The sequence below is a fragment of the Electrophorus electricus genome, chromosome 7 (assembly GCF_041902795.1).
Source record: "Electrophorus electricus isolate QZ-2024a chromosome 7, ASM4190279v1, whole genome shotgun sequence".
NCBI classification, from domain to species: Eukaryota; Metazoa; Chordata; class Actinopteri; order Gymnotiformes; family Gymnotidae; genus Electrophorus; species Electrophorus electricus.
The window spans coordinates 10204410-10227500 of record NC_137503.1 but is presented as its reverse complement, the minus strand read 5'-3'; the positions used below and the strand labels follow the sequence as shown (position 1 = coordinate 10227500).

The window sequence follows — 23091 nt, the reverse complement described above, 5'->3', positions numbered from 1 at the left end:
AGATGCGTGCAACTGTACACACTTCTCAAACCAGTATGGACTGGACCCACCTACCTGTACCACTGCACCGAAGCGTGTGCATGTGTGCATGGGGGGGGGGGGGGGTAGAGAGAGAGAGAGAGAGAGAGAGAGAGAGAGAGAGAGAGAGAGAGAGAGAGAGAGAGAGAGAGAGAGAGAGCGCACTAAGGGGGAAAGAGATTGGCCATAGAGGGCTGATGGTAGCTGTCCAAGTGATGTCATAACAGTACTTATGCCATGAGTTGACTATTCTACATTTAACTGTGCTTTCAGCCAAAATGGGCAAAAACACAAAGCACTCTATAATGCGAGAGTGAAGATGCCATTCTCCCATAAGCAACACTCACTCTGTATGTGCGTGTGTGTTTTTGTATTAAAGCAAGAGTCAGCCAACAGATACTTTTTGAGGACACTAATAAAGCACGGAAAGCGATGGAAACTTGGCTCCTCAGACAGCAGTAAAGAGCGGTGCTGTAATGCTGTAATGAAAGGCACCACCCGCCCAGTCTCAGCGTGTCCGGCTCCTTCTCACTTATTAAGCAGTGATGTGTTTCAACAACAGTTTACCTTCCAACCATCAAACAGCTGACTGTTTGGTGATTGGCTTACTCTGTCATTTGCTTGTTTGCTGATTGGCTTATCCAGTCATCTGCGTGTTTGCGGAATGGCTCTCTCATCTTAGAGACTGTCAGCTAATAGCAGAGGGTGGATTAAACAGCAAACCGAGACAAAATGAAAACTAATGTGATGGCGTAATGATCTGAAATTCTTATGTCTTGTACAATGCAACCTAGAGAAAGTGAGTGTCTCTTGTATCTGTCATCAGTCCACCTCTCTTGTCTATGTTCAAAGCAGGACGTGCGCAGCAAGGCTTATCGGCTCACTTCATCTCAGCTCCCTCCCCTGCATACGAAATGCTACAAATCCTGCAGGAATTCTGCAATAACACACCTGCAGGGTGGAAAAAGCCCATGAGCCAGCATGATCTTTCGGGAGGTGCCGCACAGCCTCCAGATGTGGAGGGGGTGGGGATGGGGGGGGTTGCAGGACAGGTGTCCAAACAGGACATGGCTTTCGTTAGTGGAGAGGTTTGTGTCTGTAGCTCACGCCAGAGGAACTCCTTTTATCTTATACAAGGTCAGCTCTCTCAGACGTCTGTTAAGCACTTCCATTAATGCTCAGACCGGGGGCATTGCTGGGTCAGACCTGTTGGTTCTGCAAGTATGTGTATGTCTGCATACTTGCATGTGTGTGTGTGTGGTGCCACTGGTTGGTTAATTCCAAGGTTAACCGCATCGTTGGCCAGTCAGCACTCGTGACCGAGTTGACTCAGGGCAGAGCTCAAGTGAGGCCAGGTGAGGAAGCACTGCAGACCTGCACAGGAACATCTGGGCTCGGGATGGCATGTGAGCTTGACGCTAGCGTGCTGAAGGTCACGTCCGAGCCCAGCACTCTGGGGATGTGTGCTCGTCGCCAGCCACTCCCTTGGTTGGGTGGCCTACCACCCGCCGTCTGATAGACCGCACCATTACAGCTACTGCCAGAATCAGGCAATTGCCACAAAAACCCACAACTGCACAATAAAAGGCACCCAAAACAAATTCACACCCAGAGCTCTTTAGAAGGGAGTGCTGGCAGACAGAAGGCAGTTAAACAAATAAATATGAGAATTAATTAATGAAGCAAGCAAATAAAGAAAATTAGTTCTCCAAATAAATCTTTTAAAAAAGTGAAGAAACTCTGTATTAGAAACGAGTGGGATGGCACGTGCATTCAGAACAGTCAGCTGTGCAGGGTATTCCGAAAAGCCACAGGCTAAGGGGGGAAAAGGGGAAAAAGCATCAACCCCCAATCAAAGGTGACAATTATCCAAAAAAAAAGCAAGAAAAAAAAAAAGCTCAGGACAAGAGTCAGGAGGCGTGCGGCTACAGGGCTGGGGGGCCCGGGCTGGAGCACTGTGTAAACTGAACGGAGTTTCAGGCTGTTTATGGACCTGAAACATACCAGTTTGCTCTGACTAATCCACCAAGGCCATAAGCACGGTGGAATATTTCAGAGGCGTGAGGATGGCAGCATGGGGGTGGGGGAGTGCCTGAGCTGAGGACCAAAGAGAGGGGCCATATCCTTTGGAACACACCGACTCGCCTCGGAGTTGATGCCTCAGCTAGCTGTCAGCCAAGCAGGTGGTAATGGAAGAAGAGTGGGTATGGGGAAATAAAGAAATAAATAAACTGCTTCCTCTCTTGCCTCAATCCCCTTTCATGTTATTTCTGGCATATTCTATTTGGTGAAATTGCTTAGGTAAGCCTATTAGGAAACAAGGTGCTCTGGGTGAAAGTGAGAGTATGAGCGAGCGAGAGAGAGGGAGATGGAAGCGGGAGAAGGAGAGAGAAGGAAAGAGATAGAGAAATACTTTGATGGATGGAAAGAAATTGTGGAAACGAGTAAGCGTGAGAAGAGCATGTGTAAGATGGAAATAACCTGACAGGCAACCAATTTATAGTACACTGTAAAAGAATACTGCAGCATACACACAGACGAACAAACACACACACAACCTTTCAGTCTAACTTTCTCGAGTGCATACACCCACCCGCACACACGTCATTATTGACACTGCAAAGATGTCAAATCATTTGCTACAATTACTCCCTTTCTGCCTGTCACTGTGCATGTATCAGCATGGGGTGCTAGTGAGGGTGCTCTCCACGTGTACAACCCCGACAAACCAAACCTCCTAAATAATGTGATTTATAGTGGTCAAGTTATTACTACATTATATGAAAAAAAAAAATGTTGGCACTTGTTTTTTGGTTTACATTTGACTGAAATTTAAAAATTGTTTGCAATGATTCCAAATCCAAATTTGATTGTTTAAACTGTGGAAACCCTTAAGTAAGGCACGACACATGCTTTCTCTCATAGCAGAAACCCACGTTTTCTATTAAAATGATCACTGCCAAAAATCTCACGATTAACCAAAAATGAAACCTGACACATCTGAATAAGCTTAATGAAGCAAATGAGACATTCTTAGTCACAGATTCGACTTGAGTCATTATGATGACTTGACTAATCTAATAACATCATTTAAATGTTAAAGCCTCATTATACAATCAGTAAATGAGTCATTTAGAGCGAAACTGTCTGGCAAAAGTAGAAAAGACCCAGCTACACTCTTTTTAAGGGAACATCAACAAACAACAGATATGGTGGTGTGGCATGAGGAAAAGATAGCATGACTAACAAAAATAGAATGCGGCGGAGCCAATCACAATAACATAATACTTGCAGCGGATCCATCCCTCTCCCCATCTCCATCTCTACTTCCCTCTCTTGCTCCCTGTATCCCTGTCTCTAACACCATCTCTCTCTCCCTCTCCATCACTATCTCTCTGTTTCTCCCTCTCGTTTCCTCTCCCTCTCCCTGGGTTGGCAGGATGTCTAACAGTCTCCTATCCTCTGGTTTAATTATTCAAAGTGGATTAGATCTTCACTTCCAGCTGCCTAATGCATCCCAGCAATATTACATCTCAGATGTACACACACACACAGACACACACACACATGCAGAAAGAGAGACAGAAATGAGTGAAACGAAAGAGAGTAAGAGTGAGGGAGAATGTATGGATGAAAGCAAGGAAAAGAAGAAAGGAGAAACAAGACAATAATAAAGAAAACACACAAATAAATGAACACGGCAAAGAGGGAAGAGAAACCGGAAGCTAAGGAAAGGGCATACGGAAGGATCAGAGGAAAGATTAGTCTGCATTGATTGTGTGCAGGCTAGAGGGATTAGAGTGTGTGCGTGTGTATGTGCAGGACACTACGGCGAGTGTATAATCTTACCAAGAGACCACATTAATCAATTAGTGAGATGATATATGGTCAGTTTGGCCTGGCTGAGGGCACCAAGGCAGGCACAGAGAATCGTGGGTAGAAGGGTTGAGATGACAGGACTATCCTGGCCCCTCCCACATCTTCTCTGTCCATTTCCTGTTCTCCCCTGTCCAAAACTCCATCCTCCAGTGCTCTGCTCCCCTTTTGATCCTCGCACACTCCTCCCTTCACTGGCCAGGGGCGTTCAGGTGAGAGGCGGGCACGCGAGTGTCTCTCATCCCCGACCACCGCTGTGAGGTGAGAAGGCACGCGCGAGAGAACATGGGAGAGACCCGAAAGCAGGCTAAAAATAAAGAGACACAGGAGCCTGCTCCGGTAGCCTGGCTTCCGATCGGCCCGGTGCCAAAAAGCTGGAGCGCCCACGGCTGCTTTGGGCTCGCCTGGCCTGTCACCCTGCCACATGTTCCCATATTTTTTTACTGCGTGCTAACCCGTAGTGGAAGTGTGAATACTTGTCTTCCTGATTTCAGGCAAACAGAAGAGGACGCATTGGACATCCCTGTGGCATGCCGCACCTTTACTTAGCCACTTTCTTGGATCATTAGAGCCGAAATGGAGCACTCGTATGCGCTGCACCGTTCATGGAGGGTTTTTGAAACGTTATAGAAGGTGGTTGCTCTGCTAAGTCGCACGTGGTGTTGGTCCAGTGAGCCGTCATGCTCCGCCTGCGCTCCAACTGGCACCCATCCCCTGCTCCTCTCCCCCCCTCTTCGGCGCTTCTTAGAGTGGTCATTCTGCAGCTGGATTGGAGCAGAGCGGTAACCATCACACCCATTTGTCTCACGTCGTCTTCCTCCCCTCCTCACTTTACCCCCCGCCCTTCCCCGCCTCCCACTCCTGGTGCAGTCCTCCCCTCGTCCAGAACATTTGGAAAATAAATGGCGTCACTCCCATAATGTAATCTCCCACTTGTTATTGCCAGGATGACTTTTATCCTCCCCTCAGCCCCGCTTTCCCTCACTCCCTCTACCCCGCACACACATCTGGACTCCATTAGAGGGTGGCTGACTCGCCTCTCCTCTGCACTTTTGGGCGCTACAGAAACACAGAATCATGGGGGATTCCCTCGAGGCTGCCAGAGACAGGGCGAGCAGCTACATCTCCACAGTGACCGAATGAGTCCTCACTCTGTTGCCCCCTTTCCCCCTTATCTCGGTTCTTTCTCTCATTTTTTTTGTACATCACCCCATTAATTAAAGCAACTTAAGTTTCTGTCCAAACATCGGAGATGGGTGGGGAGAGAGAGTGAGAGAGAGAGAGAGAGAGAGAGAGAGAGAGAGAGAGAGAGAGAGAGAGAGAGCGCAAGTACGACAGACGCATGCGTAACGCCTTTACCCACTTAGCCTGGTGTTTTGACCATTTGCTTAATTTGCACAAAAAGACAAATCCAAAAGGGGAAATCAGCGAGTCCTCTGCTTTTAACAGGGGCACAGATAATGGTTATGAATGACAGCCTGATTCTACAGCCTGAGCACTAGAACTGACTGCAATGATTTTAGTGTACGTGAAGCAGAAAGGAGAGAAAAAGGGGAGGAAAATGGGAGGAAGGCAAGAGAGAAATGAAACTCTGGAGATGCACAGAGTCTGAGGAGACTGATATATTCCATCTATCCCACCCTCCACCCATCCCTCTCTTCTCGCCTGCTCACCCTCTGGCCCTACAGTGTAGGTTCTGCTTCTCACAGATAAGACCCTAAAACACACACACACACCCCCCCCACTCATCTCTACAGGGGGTTCCCCCCCCCCACCCAGCTGCAGTGGTGTGTGTATGGTGTGTGTAGGGGATGGTGTAAGCGTCTGGGTAAATGCCAGCATAAACACACCGAGCCAAGGAGCTCATAGACCAAAGAATTCACACCCCTACACACAGACACACACACACACCTCACTTGAAGACACACTGCTTTGCACACCCACCAGCTGCCTTTTTTCTTTTCTATCATTTTCCCCTCATTCTCCTTTTCACTCGTTCTCCCTCAAATGTATGTCAGGCTCTCTGAGCCTGCCCTACAGCCAAACGCATGTGCACAGCGCTATGGCGTGTGCGAGGGCCCCCCCTCTGCCCTTCACCAGTCGTTCCCCTGCTTCTTGCCTTTCCCTCTGGAACCTTCCTCTCCGGACGGTTCCCTAACGTAAGAAGACAACTGTGGAAAATATACTATGTTGAGAAAGTGGACCATTTTTCTTGACTTCTGCTGAACAAGTTTAACTCGTGATGTCAGGGGGGAGTGTGTGCATGTGCATGTCTGTGTGTGTCTCTTAGCCATGACCTTCCAAGTGCTTCATGTAAGCTGTAGCATGCAAGCAGTTTCTCCAGGCTTGGCCTTAGTGGGAAAATGAGAGACGGCATTCTCTTCCCTTCTGTCTGTCCCTCTCTGAACGTCCCTCCACCTCTACCTCCCTCCCTGCCTGCCTCTACCTCCCATACTGATTTATGAGCATTTAATTTGTAAATGTCAGCTATTGCAGTCAGCGAACTCGCTGGGTCTTTTTGCTCTGCTGGGAGGGTGCGGTGGAAGCGTGTGCTGATGCCTGCTGCTGTTCTGCATTTCTCTGTATGTCCGGCTGGAGAGGGTCTGGTGGGTTCAGCCCTGTCACCTCAACCAATTACAGATGGCCTGATAGCTCAGCCACCATGCTGTGTTGATAGGGGGCTCGAGAGCCTGCACATAAACCCAAAGAGCAGAAAGAAAAATCGGAGAAACGTGGCGTGAACATAAATGGTGGGATGGTGGTGAGATGACAGAGAGAGAGAGAGAGAGAGTGGGAGAAAGGGAGAAACAGAAAGAGAGAGAGGGAAAGAAAGAGAAACGAATGGAGGAATGTTTGAGCTGGTCATTCTTTAAGAGCTCAAAATTGCATGGACTAAGCCCAAGCTCCCTTTCAGAGTTAATTTATCTGCTGTCTAGGACTATCGCGCAGCACCACAACCTAACCTAAATATTTTCAACACCTGCAAGCACACACACACACACAACCCCTCATCAGTAGTACTAACACATGTCAGTGGCGGATTATGAAAGGCTAAGATAATTATAGCCAATGGGGGTCTGCTTTACTCAGCCACCACATGAACCAGAACAAATGGGAATCACAGCAGGGGAGTGTGGACAATGAGCATGTATGTGTGTGTGAGTGTGTGTGAACGTGTGTGTGAACGTGTGAGTGTGTGTGTGTGCGCGCCTGTATTTGAGTGATGGATTAACTCTGGGAGTATGTGGTTAGTGGATCATATAAATGGCATGACATCCAGCGTCCCAGTACTCAAATGTGATACACCAACCTAGTAGTGTGTGTGTGTGTGTGTGTGTGTAAAACTGCTCTCTCCTACATTCTGGGCAACAGTCAGCAGCATGAGATGAAAAGGCCAGGCGTAATTGGGCAGGGGTTTTATCCCTTCTGACCAATTAAAACCCAGCAATGCACACAAAAACAACCAATCAGAGGCCTCATGCTAAGCTGAGGAGATAAGGGAATTGTTTCTGCCAAGACCATTAAAACACACAGACACACACAGACAGACAGACACACACACACACACACACACACACACACACACACACACAGGAAAATGACATACAGATTAGCACACGAGTGCATGTTTAGTCTATGTCAGCATGGTGCAGTGCGTTCATTACAGGACAGAGACATTTGTTCTGCAAGGCTCAAGCTCCCCAGTTAAAAAACACCATAGCACTTCTCAATGCTTCTAATATGCTTCAGCTGAAGACCATGCTATTACAGTGCAGTCATGTGACAGGAAAGGAGGCGTGTCTCACCTCTGACATGTTGACCCGACCTTCCTGGAAAGAGCAGTCATTGGCATTCTGTGTGCACATGTGACGATATTTGCACCAGTGACACGGGAAGGAGCCGTTCACACACGACAAACACCTGTATGGGGACAGAGAAGGTTTATGGACACAGAGCCTGACGAAAGGAACAAAGGTATGAGCAAAGACCGTTTCAGAGAAGTAGAGCAATGGTGAGTGACTTCAAAGGGTCAGCCTCCCTTGTGCTGTCCTTTTACACTGAGCAAATGACTGTCCTTATCTTTCATCCTGTCTCCCTCGTTCCTCCGCTATGGTTTGTTTTTTTTAAAGTCAACCTTTTCGTGAAGCTGCTCTCTTATCCCCACACAGAGGAGCTTTCAGTAAGGCACCCAAGGTTTAGGCCGAGACAGGGAGGCAGACACACCCCGGGTTTAGGACGAGACAGGGAGGAAACCATGCTAAGATTTCCCATGGAACTCAGGCAGAGAGAGAGAGAGATATAGGGGAATAACATTTTAACATTTCGGAAACAATCTGATGAATTTCTGATATATGAAATATCTGATAAATATTGCCTTGCAAAAGTATTCAACTCCCCTTAAATGTCACCAGAGTCGTCTGGATTACAAATGACACACAAATGGTTTCAGCTAGTATTTTTATTGCAAACCAGTATACTCTTAAAATAAAACTTCTTAAAGTTAAAGATCATTATTTATCAACAGATCTTAAAAAAAAAAAAAAAAAAATGTATTTGCTAGAATCACCTTTTGGGAGTGATTTTTTTTTTTCTACTGGCTGATTTCCTCCAGGTTATTGAGGATGACATTTGATTGGCCATTGTAGAACATTCACCTTTTTGCTGCTCAACTACACCTCTGATGCTTTGGCCTTGTGCTTGGCATCACTGTTCGGACGGGGAAGTTTTTTCCAAGTCTTACACTGAAGCAGGTTGGCTTGCACAATCTCCCTGCATGTTGCGCTGTCCAACTGTTCCTTCGGTTTTAACAAAGCGCCCAGTTTCTGCTGAGGAAACGCATCCCCTAACAAACTCCAGACGTGTTTGGAGGTGATTTATCTTAAGCAAGGGCTTTTTCCTAGCCACCTTCCCATACGGGCCATTTGTATGCAGAGCTCTTGAGAACATTGACTGTGTACCTTCACTTCAATCTCAGGCTCTAAACTCTGCAGATCCTTCAAAGTGATTGCTGGCTACTCTCTCAAGTGGCTAACAATCACCTTACTCTACGGAGTTTCCCTCTCAAATCCTCTTCTTGCTTCGAGGGACAGCTATAGCTAGGCAGTATCTGAGGGGTATGGTGAAGCTTCCATTTCCCCACAACTGATTCAATGGTGCTAATGGGGATTCCCAAACACACACACACAAAAAATCATTTTTATTCATTTCCTTGAAATAAAATTGTCTTCATTTTAACAACTTTCCTTCAGATTCACAATTACTTGAATTAAGAAAGGTCGTTTAACCACAAAAAGTGAACTTTTTAATGATTCACAAATTTGGCCAATTGTATGCAAATTATAATTAACTAACAAAAAACAACCAACAGTTTGATTTCAGATGTAATGTTGCCATATTTAGAGAGCCACATGCAAAACAAATACAAAAGAACAGAACAGTCTGAGTGCTTTGGCTGAAAAGAAACCCCATGACCATTCATTTTAATGAATCATCCTGGCCAAGCGATTTGTTCAGCCACAGACACTAAGTGATCATTCAGAACAAAGATTGCAGGCCACATAATTGAATCACATGATCCTCTTAATTGACCAATCTGCTCCTGCGTTGAGAGAAGCTGTCCAATTAGTTGAGAAATGGTTGGTCAAGGAAATTATCCCCACTTCCTAATCCAAACTAAGCAATTTATCAAGAAACACTCCCAATTGTGCAACACTGCAGTATGGGTTAAGGGAGGATGGTGTGTGTGTATGTGCATCTGTGTGTTTCGATGTATTCGGTTTTTGTGTGTGTGTGTGTTAAGGGACCTCCCATGGAGGCACCATTTGTCAAGTTGCTAATGCAGGATCTCTGGAGAGAGCTAATCCGTTCAGCCCACCAATCAGGGCCGGGCATGCGGAAGGGGCAGCCATGACTAATAATAAATGACCAACAGTCTGTTAAAATAGCCTGACAAAGATGGCCATGGGTGCACGCACATGCAGAGACACAGAGAGACCCTTGCACAATAGAAAAAGGTTGTAGTAAATATTTATTTGTGTTTGATGGTGCAGTTTTAAGAAGGAACTGCAGATGGATAGTTAAATGGCCTTGTGTGATGGGGTCAGGGTGCAGTAATCAATTTAAGAGGATGGCGAGGCAGTTGCCATTTACTTTAAAGACTTAAAATCCACAGTCTGCCAGGCCCAATACAGCCACCATCAGTGCACATTTAGTCAAGTAGTCATGTCCTTCGCCAGCAGAGTGCTTTTTCCCCGCACAGTCACTATTCTTTTGAATCGCAAAGGCTAGTTTTTTCCCCCCCCCAACTAGCACCCTACCATAGAATGACTACTGAGTTCAAACTATAGTTGCAGAATTAAAACAATCATTCAGCCTTAAATATTAACATATTTTACGCTAATCACGTCTCAAGCAGATGTCTTAAACCAAACCCGGCTCCACTTACAGGGCTGATTTTGTAGGAAGGCTAGCAGTTTTATAAGCCCCGGCTCGGATTCCCAACGCTTTGTTATCAGTTTGTTACTCTTTGTAAATGGACTGAGCTTCATTAGATGGATGGATGGATTCAACTGTAACACCTCTAATTGGCTATGTGGACCACATTTCAAGATCCCCTCTATGTAGTAAGTAATATTTTAAAATATACTAATATTTTAATATTGTTTCATAGCTGTAAGAAACAGAAGATTGTCATATTTATCTAATAGCTAGCTTTGAATAATGGCAGGCTGATGGACAAATCAAGGCCCATTTCTCCCACCTCCCACAGGGCTTTAATGCAGCACTCCTCTTGCCCCTCATCCTCCCCACGAACCCTCAGAGCATCCTAAGCCATATCCACCCCTCCTTTGTCCCAGGCGCCGGTTTTAAGCAGGGGTTAGTGTCCGGGGCTGCCCGAGATGCCCATCACCGTAAGCCCCCTCTGGGAGCCCGCTCCCCTCCCCACTGTGGGGCTCGGCGCGGGTGGGGAAGGGGGGGGGGTCTGAGGCCCACAGGGCATCAGTTTAGTCGGCCCCGCCGAGGTGGGCCCGTTCTAATCCTCACTCATGCGTGTGGAGCTCTTTCTTGGGTTCAGCTGGTGTGGGTTGTGGCGTCTCTCTCCGCTGCTCCAGCCCCTAGCAGCGCTGACCCACAAAGCTCAGATTTCGCTTTTCTTCCTCAGCTTTGTTAAATGTGATTCAAATTTTCTTTGCAATGACAGATTTAAAGAGTGAGGGGATAATGTAAATTGAAAGCGCTTTTACGGGTGTGTGTGTGCGCGCGTGCACTTACGCACACAATCTCTTCTCCAATAGCGCTCTAAGTAATCAGTCTTGCATCCCACCTTCTCCTCTCTCTCCTCTACACTGTTCCTTTCACCTCATCCATCGCTCCCGACTCCGTGCCCCTCCTCTCTACCCCTCCATCACCCGTGTTCCCACCCACAAATCAGGCAGCACTCCTGAAGTGCACTTGGGCGTTGGTGTGGAGTGGTTCTTCAGTACGATGGCGTCTGGGGCTGGGATGTGCAGCTGGAGGGTAGGACGACCCTGGCCCCCACCCTCCCTCCACAGTGTCCCGCACTCGGCCACGTACTCACGTGGATCTTTTTCATTAACAGAAGATCATAGCCGCATGTGATTTTCCATTTCAGCGTCTCTCATTTCCGACCCCCTCCCCACCTCACCCTGAAACGCCACCGTTCCAAATTAGATTAATATTAATATGCAAATTTATGGCATTTCAAAGTGCACAAGACCTCATCAGTTGAATAAATAAAGAGGGGGCATGTGGGAAAGTGTGTGTAGCTCATAAGCCTCTTTCTCTGATAAGGAGAAAGGTGTGAAATTTAGGATTTCTACACCTTTCAGCCCCATTTGAAAGAATGCTGGGTTTATACCTTTAGTTTGATATGATAATGAGAGCATATAAAAATGTGTGTGCTGTCGCATCCTGTCTCTATTCATCACATAAGCACATGCACATACCTTATATCAGAGAGTGTTATATGACAATGTTACACTACATTCTTTTAGTAACACATACACTCGTGCTCACTCACATTTGTTTGCGTGTGTGTATGTGTGAGTGTGTGTGAGAGAGAGAGAGAGAGAGTGTGTGTGTGTGTGTGTGTGTGTGAGTGTGAGAGAGCGAGAGAGAGAGAGAGAGAGAGAGAGAGAGAGAGAGATGCCCCTGGAGACAGCAAAGGTCTCGTCTATCCTGCAACAAGACACTACACACACCCCGAGAGAGCCCCGAACCATCTGGACCCTCAAAATAACACTGTGAGTGAGCAGCAGTTACACCCCTCAATGAGATTTAAACCACTACAACAGCAGGAAGAGTCTCCTCCCTCAGCATGCTGCATCCCCCATTCAAACCTCACAGACAAGGCCTTATCGCACTGCCAATCGGCATACGCTACTGAAATAATACGCGGGGAAAGGCTTTCACTTCCAAAGACTGGAGGATAAGGTTTAGTCAGTAGAATTTAGCTCGAGCGCATTAACCACACCCTTCCTCCTGAGATCGTGAAAGGCCTGTCAATCATCCTTCCTCGGGTTGCCACAGTTACAGAAACCTGACCCCCTTGGGTAAAACGAGAGGACCAGAGGGAAGAAACAAGGAAGAGAAAGATGAGCAGAGACAGAAAGCGAGAAAGAGAAAGACTTACGATTTGTGGACAGTGCAGTTGTAGAACACAAAATCCACACTGGCAAACTTCTTTCCTGTTTCCTTTGATTTCAGATAGAGTTTCACCACGCGTTTATCACCTAGAGAGAGCGAGTAAGTGTGATGGAGAGAAAGAAAGGTATCTAAGCAACACATCTCTTTTACTTTCTCCATAAAAGGGCACTGCAGTGGTAAAAATAGCGTGCTTTGATTGTGCCGTGATTACTATGGATGTGATCAAAACTACACTACAGGATTCTCCCATTATCAAAATAGTCCATCTTTACTGAGATCCTACACTCACACTGCCACTGAGACGAAAAACAAGGTGACTACTGGGGAATGTAGCAAAATGACACTCCACAACCGAGCAGCACAGAAACTTGGAGATCTAAACAATGATTGAACTGCCTTAAGCATGAGGAGCTTTTAAGACCCATTCTGGATAGGTGGCTTTGACGGCCCTTTTTTCTTTGTATTATTCCTGTATGCACTTCTATGTTCAACATTCCAGTTTGCTTTTGTAAATGTCTCGTATTCTTTCCCTCACTCTCTCACACAAACCCCGTCCCCCTCACTTACCTTGATGGCGAGTGATGGGAATAAGCTCTTTAGCGGTGGGGGAGAGGCAGTAGATCCGCGAGCCAATGATCCTGGCCTCCGTCTCGGTGTAGTCCTCAAAGGAGCAGTTCACGCCCGCGGATAAGTTGGGAACATTCCGCGCCTGGAGAACCAGCTGCAGAACCAACGAAAGTTAAGAGACAGAGCGGAAGAAAACATCCTCCCTCGCGCGCTGAAATGCTAGCGCTGCCATTAGCGCTGTTTGTTAATGTCAATAGTGGACAAAAGGACTGGCACAGAGCATGCTTTCGAAAGGCACGCAAACCAGAGGACGGAGTAGGTGCGGACGTGCTGAAGGAAGCCTCGCCATCACTCGTTCACTGTCCTTAAACGGTATCGCTCAGAAACCTGGCTCTGATGTGATTACATTTGACGTTGAGGCAGAGAACATAGTTCATTTACTCTCCTGAATAAACCTTACGATTTGACAGGCAAGAAAATTTCAGCAATGTTGACGGTTTCGAGTCAACAACTTTACGAACTCCTGTATGTGCTGTATTCTGTAAGGTCACAGAAGTAGTCACGTGGTTAGCCCGGCCATGACAGGGAGGACTAAAATATAAGCTCCGATGATTCATTATCAGTAGCACATTCTCTCATCCATCTCACTTATTAGCTACGCCGTCAAATATTTCGACAGAAGACATCTGGGATTAAGTCTTGGTTAGCCACTGACATGCAAGATTGATTTACAAGAGAGCATTAGCTCTTTATAATGTTAATAAACAAGCTCTTAATGATGAATGTATCAAGCGGCAGGGGCGTTGTTTCATCGGGGGCGAGTATGCCAGGCGGGGACTCAGCTAAACTCAGCAGCATGCCGTCTTGATGTCGCTTTGTACCCCACCCCCCACCCCCTTTCTCCAATTACGGTTTCTTTGTCTCGCCACTCTTCTTTTGCACCATCATCAATCCAACAATAAACCTGAAATGCCCTTAACAGATGCTGCTCTGGCCAGAGCAGAGTCAGGGCAGAAAACAGAGGGGCCTGCACTGCCAGCATTAGAAACAACTCCGCTGATCCGTTACGCTTCTAAAATCGGTTTGGATCAACAGACACAAATGCAGGTAATTTACCTCTCAGACAAGCAGGGGTGAACAAGGGAGTGCTACCACGGGACAGTTGCGGGAGAGATTAAGTCCGGGCCAGCAATACTGCTAACCAGAGGGAAGCATGAAAAAACTGATACTGAGGGTTTGGCCTTCACAGTGCACGCAGATGCCATAGCAAAGTGGGTTTTTCAAAGGCTCAAGAGGAAGGCTGAACTCCTTGAGGATAAAAAGCTTAACATGACTTAGGGATGGAGAGTCCTCTGGGGGGGGGGGGGGGGGCTTTAAATCAGCCGAGGCCTTCATAGGAGCTCAGCTTCTATCCTTAAGGGCATTGGACACTCGAAGCTCTTTTTTTAAAAATGGAAACAAAAAAAGGGTAGCAGGATCAAATGCACCACCTTAGAATCCCTAATGAGGCTGTGATTGTGGAGGTTACTTTACAGCCACAGAAATATTTATGGTTTCTAGTGCTAATTTTAGCACAGGTTTTAACCAGTTAAGATTACGATCTTACTAATACAGTACTCAATACACAAGAGCACCTAGCTAACAAACCAGCTATGCTCTGCTCAAATCTCTTTAAATACACCAAATGCTGTTATTGCATTTTGCTCGGTGTATTACAGAGAGCACAAGCATGCAGACCACAACAAACATGGATAATCCACCTATTTAAAGTGATAAGTCACTTCTTTTTAATAACTGTTAATTATTTTGCCCTGTTTTTTGAACACAGCAAAGTAAAGCCCTAGCAACTGTGCTTGTATCACAATAAACACTAAATCATGAATCAGGCTCACTCGCTTCCAAGACATGAATCTTGTGTATTACACAATCTCGGAAAAAGCTTAATCACCTCTCAAAGGGCAGCCCAAATCAAGCCCATCCCAAGTGAGACAGCTCAAATATCCTGCAATTTCCCTCTGGCTGATCACCAGAATAAGAAGACGGATGAGTTTCCCTGCCCTGTTGAGCTGCACTTGTATCGGATTTTCAAAGCCTCTGTAAAGTCTGGTGTATCACCTACAAGCAGCACAAGTGCAGTTGTGTAGATGCTCCTGCTGAAAGGCAATCTCCTGTCTTTCAAACTGACATTAGAATCTTAAGGTTCAGTTGTTTTGGTTGGTCTACTGTATAAAACAGTCTACAGATGTCCCTTGTAAGGTTAACAGGTTCACATGAATACAGAACATGGCTACCTTTTTAAACTCTTGAGGTGTCATATTAGTAGTTACATCATGGACACAATACTTACAGAATCTCAAATCTTGTTTCTGAAGCTTGGGAGACGGATCGATCATGCATCAATTCCTTTACTCAGCCTGACATACATGCCTAATATTCCTAGTGATGTCCTTTAACTGTACTGTGGCTGTGTATGCGAAATCCTCTGATCTACAGCCTTGAATGCAGTAAGAGCAGAGTACGAGTACTCCACGGATGTGTTTTCAATATGATGACGACAATTAGCAAGAAGGGGAGAGTTCGTCCATCTCTTTTAGAGAGTCACAATTCAATGACTTTGCAGCAAGAAGTTGTGGTACATTACTAACAATAAAATCTTCCGTAACCTCTCCAGCGCTGGAGGCAAGCACTCGATGAGGTGTTTGTGTCTGTGTGAAGATCTTCTACAAAGGACTATTCAAGGTCCTTACACAAGCCTACTATTAAGAAACGCCTCAAACATCTTGAGTGGAGATGGTGCGTTCTTTCAACTGTTGAACAGATTAAGAACACATTCCAGGAATCTATATTCATGGATGGATTTTTGAACACAAAATCACAATCCTTGTATATTTTATGTATGCTGATGATCTAGAAGTTGCATGGGTTGCCTTATACATGCATGCAGTTGTTTCAGGTCAGGAATTAAACAACTGTTGGACTGTGTCAGGTGGGTGAAACTTCAATAATAACCTTTGACCTACAAACCTGATTAGGTCAGGGTAGTCTGTTTCACAGCCATCATCTCAAGCATCACTACTTGCATTTGCATATGCATTTCCGTCTGGTATAAGGAAAGAAATACCTAATAAACAAAATTTCTTATACATACATGTTGTATAAGAACAATAATATCAAAATATAAATGATGCATTGAGTTGATGAAAGAATAGCAACAATAAACAAATATGTACTGTTGACAGTTATTGAATGGTTGACAGTTATTGAATATGTATGTAATGGATGTCTGAATATGACTCTTCTTTTTTCTTTTTCTTGATGCATCTTTTTTAGGGGCTCCAGAACTTGACTGAGGTTACTTCTGAACATTTAGGCTGTATTTATCCTTCAGACATGCATGTGCAAATTGACAAAAGATGTCAATAGCTTATGATCGTATGAGTTGATCAGGAGTGGTCGAAGACAGCAGCCTCCAATTTGTGCTTTTTTTTTTCTTTTCTTTTTTTTTAACTTAGTGGATACAGTCATAGCAATAACTGCTCATCAACACACTAGCATTTCATTTGCACCTAAATGTGTAAATGTTTCATAATTTTCCTATTATGCATGATTGCTGGCGGCATTATGCAATGCTAGCATGCCTTCAGATCTGCAAACAGCACAATGTAAAGGACTCTTATTTTTGTCAAAGCACTCTGAAAAAACAAGTGACCTTGCAGGCTGGCCAAAGGCATACAACCAGCGCTTCTGGCCCACCCACATTCACCAATAAAAAAATGAACAGTATGCTGGCTTTTTACACAAACAGCATAAGAAAAATTGGGGCGAATTCTTGTTTCTGCTTTCTTGTACATAAAACAAAAAACAATAAAAATTAACCATTTTTCATTTCTTTCATGTCTGATTCAGTGCACGAATTAAAAAATTAGGGGCCGTTTTTCGCTTGTCTGTTTTAGGATTAGAAATGGAAAACTAATTAATGAAGGGTACATGGACCATTATTGTGTGTTGGTTATTTGATTTTATGATTAGTTGGTGAAACTGTCAAACCAAGCTCTTTCTCGTTTTTAGACGGACATCCACAGAACGAGATTTGACCCATTTTCCTGTTTTTCCAACATTGGTTCTCAAAACAAAAATCAAATGCCCAAAGGCACACGGACTAATTTGTCACGGCATTTCAGTTAATGTTATTTTTATATACTTGCCTATTACAAAGGGCACACTGTACAACCTTTAGCTTTTTATGCGTTATCAGTTGTGTGTGGCTGTGCAGTTTTGTTTCCATCCTGTTAGACTATTCATTTAGTACTTTACACTGTAGCTGTTTGTCTCTTTCACACCTGGACTTCAGACATGGTCACAGAGATGTTGTTGGGCTGGACGGAGAGCTCCACGCACTGGTCCACACTGGAGGTGAAGCGCTGAGGTTCATCGGCGCGCTCACATCGGTCCTTACGGGAGCAGCTATGGACGGACACACGGACAGACACAGACGCACGCGCAGTGTCATCACAGTCACGCATGGTCATTATACTATATACAGACTACACTCTGAGCCCAACAGACCAAATTGGATCAATGCTTGTAGTCTTAAACATATAGATCTTTGCTGTTAAACAAAAGAAATGGACATTCATTTTTATACGTAAACACCACTGTTGTAGGCAGCTGATCCTATAAATGTCATCCTACAGGGAAACCAGTGGCTTCGTGGTTCCGCTCTCAAGTTTCCGCTTAATTTAAAATGGTTGACGTGAAGGCTACAGAGGGGAAGTCACTTAACTCAGTCAGGATGCAGAGCATTGACTGTACGTGTAGCCTGTGCACGTGAACCAGCGAAACGGCTACAACAGCACTAAGCCTGTTATGCTAATCGTGGTGGTAGCCTGAAGCTAAGACGCTGGTGCTGCAGACATGGCCTTTTAGGCTACAGGCGCTCCACAGACAGTCAGCAAGGAAGAGGGCACAGCGATATAAATGGTGATTACGGTGCTAGCTGACTTCAATTGCCATTTACATGCCCTCAATTAAAAAACCATGCTAATGTTCATCCTCCGAGCAAGATGGAGAAATAGCGAAAATGTTTTACTTTGTATGGGTGAATTTTAATTAACATTTCCATATTGCCTTTGTTTCATGGCCTAAAGAAAATTTCTCTATGCATGTAGAAATCCACGTGCTGCTATTTTTTCCCCTGATTCACACTGTAGAACGGGCTGTTATAAAAAGAAAAGAAAAAGTGTTCATGCGCGTGCCCACACACACACACACACACTTTCCCAGTCAAGCACAATCCCCTGGCAGGTCCATCACTTGCAAGGCTGCTATTTTAAGGTGATGTGGAACTGACAACAGCGGGATTTATACTTCACAAGGCATGTGCTTCCTGGTACAGCAGGTGTGACCCCTCGTCTCTACAGCAAGATGTTGAAGAAACGTACCATTCACAACATATGGCTGTTTTTGGCAGGAAACTCCAGTACACAGCGTACGGCGCTGCTTGCGCCCGCCTGGTGGATTGTGTGCGCACACAGATACTCACACACTGAGCAGCACACACCAGCCGCAGTGGGGATCTCTGGAACCCAGGCACTCTGAGCACGTCCTGTACTGATTGCAGCTCTCTACTGGAATACGCTTGACCTGGTAGGAGTGGGGGTAGAAAGAGAGAAAGAAATGTGTAAAACAAACAAACAAACAAATAAATAAATGACCATAATAATTTAGGGACGACAAAGAAAAAGAGAGCCAAAAAAGTGAAATATTACACTGATTTATGTAAACACTGTTCTACACACTTTTTGCCAGATATATACATGTGCGCAGATATGTAACTATTATCTGATGTATTATTTATGGCTAAGTTGCACGTATTGGCGTGCATCACTGGTGTAACTGAGTGCAAGAACTGTGAAGAAATGACGCAGCAGCTCATGACCAACTGGACCCTCATGCAGAACTTCATCTGACTGGTGGACACATGGAGAACCCATTACTTGGAACACAGGTTGTGTGTCAGTGTTACAGTGAAAGTGTGCACATTAAATTGTTTCACACTTTGGTGACAACTGGATGATCACCACATTTCTAAATACAAGAAATGAACCTCTTGGTTCCTGAGGTTAAGGTTAGGGTTAGGGTTGTATACATAGCATTATTTAGCTACAGTAATACACAAGTCAATTGAAATATCCCAAAATAACAGTTGTACAGGATTGTCAGTGTAGGTTGTTTGTGTGTGTGTGTGTGTGTGTGTGTGTGTGTGTGTGTGTGTGTGTGTGTGTGTGTATATAAGAAGAAGCAGAGTAAGCTGAGTTGAAAGGAGAGGCAGTAAATTAGCGCAAAAAAAACCAAAAAACAAACAAACAAAAAAAAGCACAGGAAAAAAAACCACACACACACACACACACACACACACACACACACACACACACACACACACCTTTCATAAATGATGTGCAAGTTGACTGAAAAAGACAGTATTGCATTGCATCTCGAGGCTAGTTTGAACATAGAGTTTGTGGTGGGAAAGTGAATCCTTTTAATCTGTCTGTAAGAACACTAAACTCCATCCCCTAAGGACAGCATGTATACACACGCACACACAACGTGAGAGAATCTGGGGGAGAGAGAGAGAGAGATGGGCTGGAGGCATGCCAGGGATGGGATGGGATGACTACAGAGATAGTTGAGTCAGAATGAAGGAAGGGAGGGTGGGTTGAGGGGTGGGAGATAAAGAGCAAAGGAGAGAGGGTAGTAGAACAGAAGAGACAACAGATGGGTACTCAGGAACACCGAGTTTGGGGTGAAAAGTGATCGGGTGTTTGTGCATGCTCTGTGCACGTAATCCTGAGGGGACAGAGCTTAACGCTGTCTAGGGTTCATTAAGGGATCAGCTTATTGGAATACATGGACTTTTGATAGTCATCCCTGTCTCATTCTGCAACAAATGCACAGAGAAATCAGGTAACATCGTTTAATAATCTTCTGTTTGGTGAATGGTAGAAATCAAGCCTGCAGTCGTGACAGGAGCCAAATGAAGTCAAGTAAAATGACACACATCAAACATCATCGCCTGACATTGGATCTGTCAACACATTTACTCACTCATTCACACGGGCGCGCGCACACACACACACACGCACACACGCACACACACACACACACTATTTCCTCTAATTCCCAGTGCTGAGGAAAAAAAAAAATCATTTTTCTTCTCCTTTAGGTATTCATCAGTCACATCTGTGTCAAAACATCTTACAATCAAATTTCCTACAGAAATCAATTTTTGTCATCTATAGAAACATGATGTATTTGAAAGAACCAAAAGGTGATTCAAGCCACCCAAAGAAAACACATTTTTGTGTGAGGTGTGGGGTTGGACTAAGAATATTATAAGAATATAAGAATATTATAAGAATATTCATATAACTTAATAACTAATAATGGCTTCAGAAAAAATGACAGATATTCTTTAGGTTAGGCCAGTCTTTGTGTATGTTATGAACTACATTTGCAGTGCCTCTCCCTCTCTGGAAGGTGTTTGCTTCTGTATTGTTTTGGGCTGAAATGATGTCCCTGGATGGCAAAGCCAGCTGAGTGACATCTGTGAGACATGCATGGCACTGCCTCACAGCACTACAGACCAACCTTTTCTGCAAAAGTGTGAAATGCTTTCAGCAGCTAGAGTAGTTATGTTCATCCTCAGCAGACAAGTCGAGCAGGTCCCTACCTCTCACAGTAATGTGTCCAGACTAACATATGGTAGAAACTTTCACTGTGGCCACATTTAGAAATATCAACATGGAAACACAAGAAAGCACACACACAACCACAAACAGACACACACATAGCAAGAAACATGCTTATTCTCTCTCTCTCTCACACACACACACACACAGAGAGCGTGTTCCCAATTGATGCCCACTTAGAGGCTACATGAGAATAAAAAGGCTATCTTGCGATCTCTACAATGATGATGGGATCATGGGATTAATGTCTGATCGACATGCATGAGGGTCTGATCAATAACCCAAGTGAAGATTACCGAAAGGGCCAAGATGTTAAATACTGCAGTCTGTCCCTACACTGCACAATACTGCAGTCTGTCCCTACACTGCACAATACTGTAGCCTCTCAAACACTAACTTTGAGAGGGACATGTTAGGTTTTTAAAAGCTTCATTTCATTTACTAAATACTGCCTAAGCATACAGCAAGGAAGATGGCCATTGGACACATTCTTGCTCTACTACCAACACAAGGCCTTATCGCTACAATTTTACTCCAAAGTCTGAACTTTCAGACAACAAATACAAAAGCCCTTGTTACCAGTAGTGCTAATTAATAAGTTTTACAAAACCTTCATTAATTGTTTGAAAAAACTAAAGAAGCTAATTTAGATACTTGTAAACTGGCTTTAAACAATCCTGGCCTGTATTGACCTTGCTGCTATATTGGGCTAAATGCTCTGAATCACTATTTGTTACAAATGCCAGGATCACAAAAAATAAACAAGAAAAGAGGATCGTGAAGGAATTTGTCACTGCTGCTCCTTAAAAAAAAAAAAACCTACAGAAGCTCTCAAGCAATAAATCCCATTACTCGCTTCAGCTTCCATGAAAGTGTCCATATACATGATCATAATTGCACCTTGTAACCTCCTCTATCGATAACAGACGTCAGCGGTAATAAACTACACCTCATATATGCTGAATCATTTGGTACGCTCATGTATGCTAGGGCGTCCGAGACCGGCCGGCGAAGCTCCAGGCGGTGGTAGGAGACTGGCCCAGGGCAGAGCACCGCTGCTGGGCTGTGAGGAGACAGCCTATCAGCCTCTTTTTAATTAACTGCTGCAGTATGGCAGGGGGGGTAAATGACTCTGTCACTTCTCTAAATGGAGTTTTTGAGAAGCGAGCGTGTGCACGACTCCAAATGCTGGCATTTCCATTACAGTCGCAGTGACAGAAGGGCAGGGAAGAAGAGGAGCAGATAAAGAGGGGGAAAGAAAAAAAAACCCACGGAGCCGGAGAAAAAAAAAGAGAGAACAAAGTGAATTTCTCGTTTTGTCTCATCCATCCAAAGCCATCTTATTCTCGAAAGAGTAGTCCATCATTTTCTCTCAAAGAAGAAAAAAAATTTGAGGAACTGTTTACCAAAAGTAATGTCTATTGATTGTATATTGTTTATGTGAGCCATGAACAGTGGTCATATTTCAGAAGCTTTCATAGTCATTTTGTGGTAGCTATTAATATTAATTGCTAATTTTCCATCAGGGCTGAAGGATAGATGAGTGAGGACAGTGGCAAGGGAGGGAAGCAAAGAGGAAAAGCTGTTAAGTGGGTCAACACAGACACACACACACAGACACACACACACACAGACACACACAGACACACACAGACACACAGACACAGACACACACAGACACACAGACACAGACACACACACACACACACACACAGACACACACACACACACACACACACACACACACACAGACACACACACACACATAGGACATTAAGAAGAGCCCATCTACCCCGCCAGTCAAACACACACATATGCTGGGCGAGAGAGTGCAGGAGTGTGTGTGTGTTGGGGGGTAATGACCATTGCATGGATATATCTACCATCTGGCTTTCTGTTCTCCAGAGCTTACTAAGGCCCAGTCTGCAAAGATTAACATGACAATAACCATATCTCCAGCTGAGAAGGACAAAAGTCCGTTTGTGTATATGTGTATGTGTGTGCACGTGTGTAATTTTTTGTTGAGCCAAATACACGGAATGTATTTATCAGTAATAAACGTTATTCTGAGTTAATCAACGTGATGACATTACAAGTTGCGCACATATTTGTATTACAACGTGCGCATGCGAGTCTTTGTGTGTTTGCTTGCACACAATCAAGCTGTGGGTGTATATTAAGACTAGTGGAGTGCCTCTGGATCAAAACAATA

At 44.7% G+C, this 23091-nt stretch overlaps 1 protein-coding gene across 1 annotated transcript in view; it reads right to left on the bottom strand.

Annotated features, from left to right (window-relative positions):
- Nucleotides 1-23091, bottom strand: part of plxna1b (plexin A1b) — a 119293-nt gene that overhangs the window by 38796 nt on the left and 57406 nt on the right. Inside the window, exons 5-9 of the mRNA XM_035524095.2 lie at nt 18671-18771; nt 17469-17592; nt 13129-13282; nt 12548-12647; nt 7701-7815 (exon numbers count right to left, since the gene is read on the bottom strand). Coding sequence (XP_035379988.2) covers nt 7701-7815; nt 12548-12647; nt 13129-13282; nt 17469-17592; nt 18671-18771 — 594 coding nt within the window. The remainder of the gene's footprint in view (nt 1-7700; nt 7816-12547; nt 12648-13128; nt 13283-17468; nt 17593-18670; nt 18772-23091) is intronic.